Source organism: Narcine bancroftii, chromosome 7 (assembly GCF_036971445.1).
Source record: "Narcine bancroftii isolate sNarBan1 chromosome 7, sNarBan1.hap1, whole genome shotgun sequence".
Classification (NCBI taxonomy): Eukaryota; Metazoa; Chordata; class Chondrichthyes; order Torpediniformes; family Narcinidae; genus Narcine; species Narcine bancroftii.
Genome location: NC_091475.1, coordinates 167,506,813 through 167,521,485, shown reverse-complemented (window position 1 = coordinate 167,521,485; position 14,673 = coordinate 167,506,813). Strand labels below are relative to the sequence as shown.

The 14,673-nt window shown below is 37.0% G+C and overlaps 1 protein-coding gene across 9 annotated transcripts in view; it reads right to left on the bottom strand.

The window, feature by feature from the left end:
- The window catches only part of dync2h1 (dynein cytoplasmic 2 heavy chain 1), a 509,574-nt gene that overhangs the window by 424,590 nt on the left and 70,311 nt on the right, over positions 1-14,673 (bottom strand). For all 9 annotated transcript variants that reach the window (XR_011342189.1, XM_069891176.1, XM_069891173.1 and 6 more), the window contains 5 exons: positions 8,520-8,635; positions 7,717-7,844; positions 6,015-6,164; positions 3,329-3,534; positions 2,472-2,627 (listed from right to left, as the gene is read on the bottom strand). Coding sequence is in view for 8 of the 9 variants with exons in the window: in XM_069891176.1 (XP_069747277.1) it covers positions 2,472-2,627; positions 3,329-3,534; positions 6,015-6,164; positions 7,717-7,844; positions 8,520-8,635 (756 nt within the window). In the remaining variant the exon portion in view is untranslated. The remainder of the gene's footprint in view (positions 1-2,471; positions 2,628-3,328; positions 3,535-6,014; positions 6,165-7,716; positions 7,845-8,519; positions 8,636-14,673) is intronic.

Below are 14,673 nucleotides of genomic sequence, written 5' to 3'. Positions count from 1 at the left end.
TACTTAATCTTGTTAAATTATATAGTATAGATGCCTGTCCATTTGTTACTACTTTAGCTTTAGGACTATTAGATAATGCTTTAACCCAATTTTAAAAATTTAAACCAAATCCAAACTTTTCTAATACTGTAAACAGAAAAATCCAATTCTAATCTATCAAATGCCTTTTCTGCATCTAAAGCCAATGTAACACTTAAGTCACCTCTTTTTTTCACTAAATGAATTATAATAAGCATTTTACGAAGATTATGCTTTTTTATAAACAAGCCATGTCTGATCCATATTAATTAATTTATGTAACAAATTATTCATTTTATTTGCCAAAACCTTTGCTACTATTTTATAATCTACATTTAATAATAAAATAGATTTTTAACATGAAGGTTTCAAAGGATCTCTTTTTTGAGGAATCACAGTAATTATTGCCATTTAAAATTATTCTGGAAGAGTGGAAATTTGTGAAGCTTAATCCAATTCTTGCATAAATATAGGAATTTCTCTTAATCACTTTCTACATTCTCATAAAAGAGTTAGACCTGGTGTCGTTTAATGAACTTGAACAGAACTTGAAGCAACACCATTCTCTACTTGCACGAACAATGATATGCTGGAGGAACTCAATGGGTCACACACCATATGTTGATAAAAATGGTCAGTCAACCTTTCGAATTGGGTCTCTTTTTCACCACTTTCTGCATTCTGAAATCTAGTTCATACATTGCAAAACAACTAATCCAAACAAGATTATAATGAACTGCAATTGCATAACTCTTTTAAAAAAAAACTCATTTGACAATTATTAAAGGAACAATATCAATCAGCAATAAAACTTCTAAGTTTAAGATACAACTGTCAGATGTACTGGTTAACTGAACTCATTAAAAGAAATATATTGGGTGCACCAACTGCCTTGGCAGTAAATGCCAGATATAATTTCACTCTCCTTTATCATCCATTGGCTGCTAAGTTAAAGCATAGGTATAATAACAGATAAGTGCTTAACATCTCTCTTTGACAGACATGTTTTAGAAACCATGCCAAGGCGATTGCCAACAAAAGAACAGGAAATTGAAATTTATAGTCAGCAGGTAGCTATTTTTGAAGTACAATTAAAGATAGGGATCTTCATTCAGAGAAGGTATTTTAGAGGTTTTTGAAAAAAAATTGTGTGCTTTTTATGGACACAAAAGTACAATCAAATAGCCCAAAAATAACTACTGAGGAAAAGTAGAGAGTACTCAGACCCCATGAATGTCAGTATTTTTAGGAGAGAGAAGGAAACTATAAAAATACAATCTATTTGTTACCACTCAAATAAAATATCTAACATGACTTCCAGTGTCAACTAATGATAAATCAAGTTTTACTATAAATTGTAGCGGCTCACTGGAGGCTTAATCGAACTGGCTCGGTAAGTTCCGAGTGACATCATGACATCACAATGCAATGATGTCATTTGGAACGTGCAGGCTTTTAAAAAGCTGCACGTGACTGAGTAATGACTTTTACTGAACTTCAACTCAACTTCGTCTGATCATTTTCTCATTTTTCATTTCGCACTGCGACCCAGTTGCAACAAAATATAGATATTTTAAATGAATAATTCTGTCTTTCATTAAATTATTACAGATTAATTTAGGAAATTAAAATGGTTTCATTATTTGGAACACATTATATTGAAGCTCCACAACAGAATTTTTGAAGCAAACAATGGTCGAGGTTAACTGAATTCTGATTTCTTTGCCTAAGATTCCTGGATATTTGCTGATGGATTTTTTTTTTTTTAAAAAAGAAACCTGATTATCACCAGACTGAAATCACATTGACTAATTATACCTACATTTCATATAAAATGAACTAAAATGCTATATAATTATTAGTCATTCAGATTTGCCTAAAGTGGCTGGATTATGTGCTGTTAATTCTGGTGAATACCACTGGAGTACCTAAACTGATTGAAAAAAATACATTTTGCAGCACCTCAATTCATTTTTAGCACTAAAAAAATAAACTGCTGGAAAAAGTCAGTAGGTCAAACAGTAACAGTGGAGGCAAAAGGGTCATTTCTAGCACCAGCAGCCAATCCACTTCAACACATCAATCCTTTATGGCAACTTGAATAATTTTGTGAAGTAAAACACGAATTTCTGCAGACTCAGTGGTTGAATTAAAAACATAATGCTAGAGAAACTCGGCAAGTCAAACAGTGTCTTTTATATAGCAAAGATAAAAATAAGTAACCGATGTTTCGGCTTGAGCTCTTCATCAAGGTATGGAAAAATGTCGACAGGCATCCTTTAACTGCCTTACCTACCTACTTAGAAAGCATTGTGAATAGAGGATTGGCTTTAAGGTAAAATAAAGTTAAAAAGCAGGAAAAAAACAAATCTATTGAATGTTCAGAATTTGTAGAAAACCCAGCTTGAAAAGACAGAATACAAATATTATTTGTGACAACTGCATTCACTTGCCTGAAGGAGATCCAGTCCTCATTTACCATACTTTCTAATCCATTGGTAAACTCCTCATATAATGACCACATGTTTGCACATTGTTCAAGATCCCCACGAAGGCACTCTGCCAACTCAAATTCAGGTTCTTCAACTTTAAAATGGCGGCAGTCTTCACTGAAACAATTACAGAAAACCAGCAGTTTAAGAAAAGATAATTAGCTACTATATAGGCCAGAAAATTTTGATCTTAGGTTGCCTGGTTTACATCAAACCAGTTTACAAAAAAAAAAAACCTGCTTAAGACCACCCAAAGATATATGGATAAGATTGACCGTCCTTGTGTCAAATAGCCTACTGCAACTATGAATTTATATATAAAGAATGAACATTCATGCAGTGTTTGAGATATTGCCATCCATAAAATCATTTGAAAGGGTGAGATAAAGGGGAAGTCATAAACAGGGGGGAAAAAAAACCTATAATAAAATATTTTGTATTGCATTTTTTATTATTATGTCATTTCATTTCTGGGTTACTTTAATATATACTATAGATATTCATTTTTTAATAACAATTTCTATTATCCCAAACTAATTAAAGTAAGACATCTTAATATTTAGCTATCATATCATTTCAAAGTCCAGTCTCAGAAAAAATTTTGAAAGAACTCAATGGAACCATTTAACACAGTAAAAAGTGAATTTCTTGGATCTATCACTCAATTAATCATATCTTGTTTGTGGCACCCTCAACCCTGTTTGCTTTAAATTTCAAGGTTTTCTTTAATAAATGTTTTAGAAATTTCAGCATTATCTGGTAAGGACTTAATTTTGCAATGCAATGTTACTTTCCAGATTAATTTAAAAAAAACATACATCAATTTTGTTCTAGTCGTCTCCAGTTCATCAAATTCAATTCTCTTTTCCTTTATGCATTCAACACATTTATTGAGAATGTTCCTGGTTCCACTCTCAATAACATCATCGCTTGGCTTTAACTGATTCCAGCGAGCTTCAAACTTCTCGAGTTGTTGGACATACATCTTTACATGGGATTCGACATTTGCTTTCATGATTTCGATCTACGGGAGTAAATACATTAAGGTCAAAGCTGCAGAAGTGTACTCCAATTGTTTTAAACTAAATCCAAACAAGGCAATAAAAATGAAAAATATCAAAATAAAAACATTCACATGATAATAAAAAGTAATCATAAAGGCTGTCACGTGCATTTGAGTGCAAAACTCCAGTTTGCTTTGGACCTCATGTATAAGCCAGAAAATGTGGAGCGAAGCAAGGTGGAGTTTTCCAAGATAACTTGATGATGTCCTATCGTTTATTCTGCTTCCCTTTCAGCAAGATGGTAAATTCACTAATCTTTGATTCTTGTCTCCAAGATCATTGTCAAGACTCTACAGACATGTCTTGATGATTGCAGTGATGTTGAGGAAGGCTAATCTTCCTGCTACTTCTCTTTTCAGTCATTGTACAGAACTCTAAGGCAGAGCTAATCTGGTGTCACATGACTTCCTCACTTGACGGCTGCAGGTCAGAGTATTTGTAGCTTTATCAGAATGCAAGTGCATCAATGAGGAGACCAACATTACTCCAGCAGTTATTACAGGTACACAATCCTTTATCCAGAACCCTTGGGGGACACTGTTTTCCGAATTTCGGATTTTTCCAGATTTCAGAAAGCAAAATAACATTCATACATTGTAATTTTCATACATTGAAAACATGTCGTGGGTGCGGACTCATTAAATGTCTTTCTTCCATCTCATCCACTAAAAAAGAATATGTACTTGCCTCATTATTTACTCTGTCCCAGGTTGCTACAAAAAGTTGTTAATTACACTATCACTAGAGAAGTCACCCTAACATGCAGAATATAAGCTTTCAACAGTTCCAGTTAAAATAGATCCCAACATAGAGTCTCCTTGTATAGCTTCATTGCATCTTTGTTGCATATTCAGCCCATTAAGGTTGCCCCATCATTCAATCATGAGCTGATCCATTCTCCCACTCAGCCCCACTGTCTTGCCTTTAATACTTGGCTAATCAAGAACCTATCAATCTCTGCATTGAATACATTCAATGATTTGACATCCACAACTACCGGTGGCAACTAATTCCACAGATTTAACACCCTTTCACTAAAGAAATTTATCCGCATCTCTGTTCTAAGTGGATGCCCTTCAATCCTGAAGTTGTGCCCTCTTACCCTGAACTCTCCCACCATGTGAAACCACCTTTCTACATCTACTCTGTCCATGCCTTTCAACATTTTAAATGTTTCAAAGAGTTTGCCCCTCATTCTCCTAAATTCCAATGAGTACAAGCCGAAGAGCTGTCAAACATTCTACAATGTCAAAGTCTTTCTGATATGAAGACTGCGCTGTACCTAATAGCATCAATTTAGCATGCTTAAGGTCAGCTACCTCAGATTTTAGTTGCCAACAAATAGACGGTGGTCAAGACTTGAATAGTCCAGAATGGTCCAACTTCCCTATCTACACTTATTAGGGACCAGCTCCCTGTGTCATTGATCTATTTAAAAAATAAGTTGCATGGGAATTGCATGGTCTGGTAAAATCAACAACAATGATCTCAGCATAAAGACAATTATTCTCCTCTCCCTAAATCCCTGGTCAGTACAAGTTTTTAATTGACAAGAGAAACACAGGATAAAAGACAGTACATGCTGACTTTTTTAAGTGATTCTTAAGATAAAGCAGAAAGTAAATGCAGTCTTCATCCTCTACATATTCTGACCACTCCAGCATGTTGCCAGGATTATACGAATCTTTTACAGTTCCAGCATTCTGTAGCAACAGTTCCCTCCACAAAAAATGTACAATCACCATAAACTTCCCACAAAATAGCAGGAGATGCAGCAGTCCCTGCCACCTCACCTTGACCCTTCACAGCATCCAGATTCCCAAATGTTCCTTCTGGATGAAACAGCAATTTACTCATACATTCAGATTTGATTTTGCCACTCACAATTTGGTCTCATCTACACCAAAAGCACCACATTCATAATTGATGATTTCTTTGTGAACATTTGTGGCCAGCAAGGATAACATTGAGCTTCAGGCTGCCAGTCACTCTCTGTTACATGTGCCTGTCCTTGACTTTCTACATGCTGATCATGTTCAGTGCAAAGAAAAGAATCTAATTTTTGTCTAAACTTATTACTAGCTTTCCAGTGAATAGAGAATTCAACAGTTCAATCAAGAGTTTTCATTTCAACATGATCATCTTTTTCCTTTGTTCCACTATTACGACTTTTCTTTTTTCCATCATCCCTTTTGTCTCTTAACCTCTGCTGCATTCCACATTTTTTCAGACCATAGTCTTTGTCCTTCCTTATATTTCCTCCCCTTGGAATGCTAAAAATTGTAAATCTCCAGTTCTGATTAAGCTTCTTTGGCCATAGAATTACTGTTTCAGTTCCTATCTTAATGTGTAACCTGCTGATTATTTTCAGCATTTCCGGTTTTATTTCAATTTTCCAGTTCTGCACTACATTGCTCTGTGGAAAATGCCATGGTCTTACCTGTTCATTCACCATAAGCTGATGGCTTTCCATCATGAGTTGAAACTTGTCCCATTTTGCTCTAAGGCTGCTAAGAGTGTCAAGACCACCACCTGCTACAGAGCGCAGCAACTTATTTTTATCTTCAGCATCTTGAAATAGTGGTAAAACCTTATAGAAATTATAAAATTCAAATTAATTATAAAATACTTATTAGAGACATAACCCGCAAAGGCATCATAGGCAACACAGTTATCACAACACTATTATAGCACCAGCATCCTAGGTTTGACTCCAATGCTGTCTGTAAGGAGATTTTGTACGTTCTCCAATGACTTATGTGGGTTTTTTCTAGATACTCCAGTTTTCACTCACCCTCATAAAACATATGGAGTTGGTAGATTAATTGAGCATAATTGGGTGCCAGGGCTTTAAAAAATGGCCAGAATGGGCTTCTACCATGATATTTGGTTCAAATAAATTAAATATGGATAAATTATGAATCAACTCTAAGTGCATTCTATTTCTTTAACATCTTTAACCCTTAAATTATACCAGAAGGAGTTCCTGTTATTCAGGAATCACTTGTTATCAAAAATAAAACTGACAGATACACTGAGTCCTAATTTGTTGCTCCCTATCTTTAGAATCACTCACACCAGTTAGTTTTAATTTTTTTTTAATTTTTTTTTTAACATTGCAAGTTACTGACGGTGAAGCCGAATATGGGTCAACAACAGAAAGTCACCAGCACATATTCACCTAGATTCATGACCAATCAGATTGAAGGTCTGGGACAAATAAGGAAATATAAATTAGAATTGTACAGAAATATTAAATCAGGTACAGAAAATCATTTTATATAAGAGACTGGAAAACATCAAAACAAAATATTCAAAATATTTCAACTTTAAATAACACTTACAAATCTCCAATAAAATTTTTTAAAGTGAAATAATGAGATCCATGTGATCTAGCACTTAAATTTCAGTGAAGAGATTATTTGATAGGAATTAACATCACCAATACATAGCTTTTAGATGTTATGAGAATCAAAGCAATATAGGAATAACACTGGAAAAGATGCTGAGGCAAAAGATCATCCACGATCTTATTTGCTGGTAAAGCAGACACATGAAGCTAAAAGGTTTCCTTGCGTTTATATGACCTATCTTACTTATATAATTAAAATGGTACTTAGATTGAAGCAATTCAATATGTTGTGGTGCGTCTGATTTGTGTCCATGGCAGCAATATCACAATAAGACACTATACAAAGCATCTCAAGACTTTTTTGTGATGGAAGAGCACAGGCAGACTCAGATTTGAGTTTAGCTGCAATCCAGACCTCATCTGAAGCTGCTGTACCATATTATGAGCTATTTTGATAGTAAATTCTGACCCAATGTGCTCGGTTTAATTGCTCATACATTCCAACTTGATTTCACTTCCACTCAGTAAGACCAGCAATGGATATTTTAAATATTTTAAAAATACTAAAACAAAACAGAGCCCTGGTTAAAATGCAATTATGTATAAAATATGTAAATTTGTAGTTATCAAAGAATATCTCCATGTTTAATATTAAAACATACTACTTTACTCTGTCTTCTGATTAATAATCTTATGAATATCTAAAAAATTAAGAATTTAAGTATTACTTTTCAAAGTTTTTTTTTTTAAATAATTATATAATTTGCCTTTTATAATAAATGATTCTTACCTGAGGTTTCTTGGAAGTAATCTCCATATGTTTTGAATTTGCATCTCCAATTTCTTCCACTGTTTCAGGTCTTTTTGATAATAATTCCATTGCATCACTTACAAAACAGTCAATCTCATGGATATTTGCTGAAAAACAATGTTACAAGTAAAAACAAGATGAATAAGCAATGGTTACAAAATATCCTGATCAAATTGATCCCTTAGGTTTAATACAGAATTTGTGATTTTCACTAGCTGCACTATATTAGCACAGAAATATAGGGTCAGAATTTCAATTGGTCAAGAAGTATGTTAAACTAAATTCCAAGTAGTTTGCCTCAGTGGCTGATCGTGCAAAACAAATTTAATTTCCAAAGGAATCTGACCACCAATCTTGTGGCCCCAGTGATGGTTCATTGTGAACTTCATATTGCACCATTTTGATATTTTCCAGATGGATCTAGATTTCTATTCACTTCTTTATAAGCTGGAGATATGCAGGTCATGGTTCAATTTTCAATCAATTCTACAGAACTTCAAATTAACTGTTTCACAACACTGACAAGTTCAGGAAGATTCAGCAAGACAAGCTTGGTCAGCTGGACAAGTTGGTCTGAAGAACCCATTTTCATGCTGTAGAAACCTTTGACTCTAAGATGGCACACCACAATATTGCTAAAGATAACTGGGGTATTTTTTTGAAATTTGGCCTTGACAGTGATGCCCGTGGTCCAGGAATTTAAAAAAAATGAATAAATTTGACAGACCTCAACATATTAAACCAAACTATAGTTGCATCTAACAAGCTTTAAATGTTATTACCTTGTATAGACTTCCTTAATGACTGAAGCAAGGCGTCAAACAGCATCTGAATAAGGTCGTCAATCACGGCTTTCACTGGGTTACAGTTAATTGTAATACAATCCACTTTCATGACACTACAAGATTTGAAAAATCTTTTGTCACTTTCACTTCAGTCACAAAATTAGGATAAAATTATAAATATGCCCTAATCTAACTGATTCATTGACATGTTATACAAACTTTTAGTCCAATTTCAGCAGTTATTAAAGGAGTATAGCAAAATTTACAATGACATCTAGCCACATTGACTTAATTTGTCCAATAAAGTGGTAGTCACTTAATAGTTTAATAAACTTGCAATATCTGCTGTCAGAAGAACATTAAAGAGTAGAAGAAAAAGCATTCGGCCTCTCCTGCTTGCCAATTGCATCTTTCAGTCATGGCCAATCTGTCAAATCAATGCCACTTTCCCAGCAATAACCCTATATCTCTTCATAATAGCTAAAAATGTATCAATCTCTAATATCAAAAAAAATTTCCATCTTTATAAACATCCAAAAATACATCAATCTCTGATGAACATAAGCATATCTTTGCTGATATATGGGTTTTTTTCTGCAACTATAAACAGAGAATTAATTTAATAGAAAGACAGATATCCCATGTTACATCACAAGGTTTTGGCCAAGGTGAGGTGATTTGTCTCCAATTCCACTGATCTCCCAACTTCAACAAGGACATTTCACTTAATTTAAAAGAAACAAGGGGATTTGGACAAGATAGGGTGGCTAAAGCAAAACTCTCCAAATTGCTTTTACACCACATTTATTTCCTGCATTCAATTTACTTTTAATTATGCAATAAGGCACTTTTTCTATTATCTCCAAGAAACAAATTTCTATCCAGCATTCATTTCATTTGATGAACCATACAACATTACAGTACAGAAACAGGCCCCTTTAGACCTTCTAATCTGTGCCAAACATTTTTTTTTTGCCTAGTCCCACTAACCTGCACCCAATCCATAGCCCTTCATATCTCTCCCAACCATGTACCTGTCCAAATTCCTCATAAATGTGAAAATTGATCTAACATTCACCACTTCAACTGGCAGCTCATTCCACAATCCCTCCACTCTCTGTGTGAAGAAGTTCTTCCTCATTGTTACAAGCCCAGAGGACCCCAAAACTCAGCAGCAATAGATATTCACCAAGACAAATGGTTACTTAAACAAAAGTTGCTTTTAATTATCTTTAAACATAAAAACAGGACCAAACTTTAACTTATTACTATTAACTTACATGTTTATGTAATGTGTGTGTAAGTTCAGAAAAGTTCTTTGATTCACAATCAAATCTCACTTCTCATTCCTCCAAGTTCACTGGTTGCAGGCAATTCTTATACTGTGATCAGAATTTAACATTTATCAAGTTCACCAGGCTTTGGTGATTGAAAAGTAAATGGTTACACTCAGGAAGGTTCTTGTCAGCTTTCAGAGAGAGATCTGTTGCTCCTGGACACTGATCCCTTTTAATCAGCCACATGAGTATAATGCTGAAGAAACTTGCCCCATCAAGGTAATCCAGATGATAACCTCTTTCTTTCAGGTCACCACAGAGTTCCTTTTTGTTTCTCTTATTTCAAGTCCTCTCCTCTTGCATGGACCACAAGGTCTTTGACCAGGCTGAACTAAGCAATCACAACCCGTCTTCCAAATGGGGTTTTTCTACAAGCTTTCCAGCTTGTCCTGTTCCAGCCCCAGCTGTTAATGCTGACTGTGGAACTGCAGAAGTGAATTCTCTCTCCCTCTCTCAGAGGAAAGCCTGTTTGACTCCCTCTTTGCTTGCAGCAAATCACCTGACTCTCTTAGACAAGACAATCTGCACTCTCAGACAGCCTGTGGAACCGAATTACTCCTCAGATCTCTTTCATCTGTTGCTTTTCAAAACAACAATCCATTAATGAAGTCTCTTGGGCACTCCCCGAAGTTTTTGCAAAGGCCCCCAGGAGCTGCCCCATCTGGCTTGAGCAGAGCTCCAGTATTTAACACTAAAAAACCTGCCCCAATTGTGTATATATATTAAAAAAAACACACAATACAAACACAACATAATCTGTCACATCATGTTCCCGTAAACCTTTCCCCTTTCAACCTTAACCATGTCCACTGGTTTGTATCTCACACTACCCTCAGTGAAAAATGCCTTACCTACTGTCTATCCCCCACTCATAATTTTAAATACATCCATCAAATCTCCTCTCATTCTTCTACACTCCAGGGAATAAACTTTTTCCTGTAACTCAGTTCCTAAAGTCCCGGCAACATCCTAGTTAATCTTCTCTGCATTCTTTCTATCTTATTGATATATTTCCTATAGTTAGGTGACCAAAACTGCACACAATTCAAATTCGGCTCCACCAATGTCTTACACAACTTTACCCTAACATCCCAACTCCAAAACTCAATACCTTGATTTATGAAGGCCAATATTCCAAAAGCTCTCTTTATAACCCTATCCACCTGTGACACAACTGTCAATGAATTATGTATCTCTATTCCCAGATCCCTCTGTTCTACTACACTCCTCAGTGCCCTACCATTTACCATGTATTTCCTTTCTTGGTTTGTCCTTCCAAAGTGCAACAACTCTCATTTGTCTGCATTAAATTCCATCTGTCATTTTTCAGCCAATTTTTCTAGGTGGTCAGATCCCTCTTCAAGCTTTGAAACCCTTCTTCACTGTCCACAATGCCTCCAATCTTAGTGTCATCTGCAAACATGTTGATCCAATTTGCCATATTATCATCCAGATCATTGACATAGGTGACAAACAACAATGGTTCCAACACCGATCCCTGAGGCGCACCACTAGTCACAGGCCTCCAGTCTAAGAAGCAATCATCCACCACAACTCTCAGGCTTCTCCTGTCCAGCTATTGTTGAATCCAATTCACTACTTCACCATGAATATCTAGCATCTGAGCCTTCCTGACTAAGCTCCCATGTGGGACCTTGTCAAAGGCCTTACTAAAGTTCATATAGACAATATCCACAGCCTTTCCTTTGCTAATATCCCTGGTAACTTCAATAAACTCTATAAGATTGGTTAAACATGGCCTACCAAGCACAAAGCCATGTTGACTATCCCTAATCAGTTCCTGGCTATCCCAATAACTGTACATCCAATCTCTGAGGACACCTTCCAATAATTTACCTACTACTGACATCAGGCTCATGGGCCTATGATTTCCAGGTTTACATTTGGAGCCTTTTTACACAATAAAACAAAGCGAGCTACCCGCCAATCCTCCAGCACCATACACTTGACTAAGGACATTTTAAATATTTCTGCCAGAGCCCCTGCAATTTCTACACTAGCCTTCTTCAAGGTCTGAGGGAATATTGCCATGCCCTGTGTTAGGTCTGCTTTGTTCATGAATGAGTGAGACAAACACCAGGCTGAGTCGAAATCAGGGTTCTTTGTTCTTTATTACCGGATTGTAACACTTGCGACTAACCATGTTAGTCGGAGAATGCATTCTGCCGTTATCAGCAAAATGGTGATTTTTTATACCCTTGGATATGTGCTTAGAACATCATCATATCATTACTTGTCCAATGACTAAAACTGTTGCTATCCTTTCACTGCTAGCTTCCTGCCTCTCAATCCATCAATGTCTCTCTTATCTTGTAAGTACAAGGATGCATTCACATCTTGTTACAGCCCTGTCCATCTCCCAAACACTCCCTGTAACTCCTTACACATTCCCATCTCATGATGTTTTACCTTACACCTGTGGATTAATCCATCCTTATTTGCTTTAAGACAGACATTTCCTCCTCCTGCTTGTTTTCCTTACTTCCCATGACTCTGTGCCCATTTCTTGAGTGCAAACTGGTGAAAAAAATTAAGATTTCCCCCATCTCTTTTAAATACATACAAAGCTGGCCACTCTGATCTTTAAGGGGACCAATTTTGCCCCTTACTATCCTTTTGCTCTTAATATACCTGTAGAAATTCTTAGGATTTTCCTTCACATTGTCTGCCAAAGCCACCTTGCCTTCTTTTCACCTTCCTGATATTTTTCTTGAGAATTTTCTTGCATTTTTTATATTCCTGAAGTCCGTCATTTGTCCATTTTGCCTATATCTGCTATGCACTCTCTCTTCTTCTGAACCAGATCCTCAATATTCCTTGATGATCAAAGTTCCCAATGCCTGCTAACCTTTCCTTTAAGCCTGACAAGAACATACAAACTCTACTCTCAAAATTTCACCTATTAAGGTTCTCCACTTACCTCACACATCCTTGCCCAAAAACATCCCAATCCATGCATTTTAGATCCTTTCTCGTTTCATCAAAATTACCCTTTCTCCAATTTAGAATCTCAACTCCAGTCCCAGCCCTATTCTTCTCCATAATTAACTTGAAACTAATCGCATTATGATCTCTGGACCTAAAATGTTCCTCTACACATACTTCTGTCACATGTCCGGTCTCGTTCCTCAATCAGAGATCCAGTATTGCACTCAGTTGGTACCTCTATATATTAATTTAGAAAACTTAATTGAGCACATTTGACAAACTCCAAGCCATCCAGCCCTTTTTCAGTGTGGGAGTCCAGTCAATATGTGAAAAATTAAAATCTTCTAACATCACAATCTTATGTGTCTAGCAACTGTATGCTATCTCTCAACAGATTTGTGTGTCTATAATACAACCCTATGAGTGTGGTCATATCTTTCCCGTTCCTCAGCTCCACCCATATAGCCTCAGTAGATGAGCCCTCTGGTCTGTACTGCCTGCACACAGCTGTGATACTTTCCTTGATGAGCAATGCCACTCCTCCCCCTTTCATCCCCCCGTTTTACCATGTCTAAAGCAACAGAAGCCCTGAACATTGAGCTGCCAGTCCTGCCCTTCCTGAAGCCAGGCTTCATTAATGGCCACAATGTCATAATTACATGTGACAATCCACACTCTAAGCTTGTCTGTCTTTCCAACAATACTCATTTCATTGAAATAGATGCACCTGAGAACATTTCCACCATGTCCAACCCTTTGACTTCTAACAGAGCATGCAATTTTTACATCATCTTTTCTCTCCTCCACTCCTCTATCTGCTCTGGCACTCTGGTTCTCATCCAACTGCAAATCTAGTTTAAACTCACTGGAGCAGTACTAGCAAATCTTCCCACAAGGGTATTAGTCCCCTCCAGTTCAGATACAAACCATCCGTCGGAACAGGTCCCATCCTCCCTGGAAGAGAGCCCAATGATCCAGAATCCTGAAGCCCTCCCTCTAGCGCCATGTCTTTAGCCAAGTGTTAAGCTGCATTATACTCCAATTTCTAACCTCTCTAGAACGTGGCATGGGTAGCAATCCTGAGAACACAACTCCTGGAACTCTTCTTGAAGGACCTCCTCACCCTTACAACCCACAGGATTGGACCCTATATGGACCATGGCATTTGGCTTCTCAACCTCCCCACTGAGAATACAGTGAACTCGATCTGAGGTATCTCAGACCCTGGCACCATGGAGGCAACATACCATCCAGGACACTCAACTCTTCCACAGAACCTCATAGCTGTGGAATACCCTATTACTACAGCTCACCTCTTTTCCTCCCTTCCCTTCTTAACTACAGGACCTGAATCCATGCCAGAGACCTGATCAGTGTGGCTTGTCCCTAGTAAGTCATTCCCCTCAACGGTACCCATTAATGAGGGGAATGGCCACAGGGCTGCCATGCACTACCTTCCTGTTCCCTTTCCCTCTTCAGACTGTCACCCACCTATCCTCCTTCTGCCTCCGAGGTATGATAGCGTCCCTGTGACACCCGTTTATCACCCCCTCTGCCTCCCAAATGATTCAGGGCTCATCCAACTCCAGCTCCAATTCCTCAACTCAGCTTGTCAGGAACTGCAGCTGGATGCACTTCTCACAGATGAAGTTATCAGGGATACTGCTGGCTTCCCTGATGACCCACATTCTGCAAAAGGAGAACTTCTCTGCCTTCACTGATTGTGACTCGAAGGGAAAAAAATGATATCTAAAACTTGCCCAATCCTGACTATTGAATAAATGTCTTGACAACTTAGCATTCATAATAATCAAGAGGTTGTGGTCTACATTTTATGTTCATTCCTGTGATAACCATTCATTTCA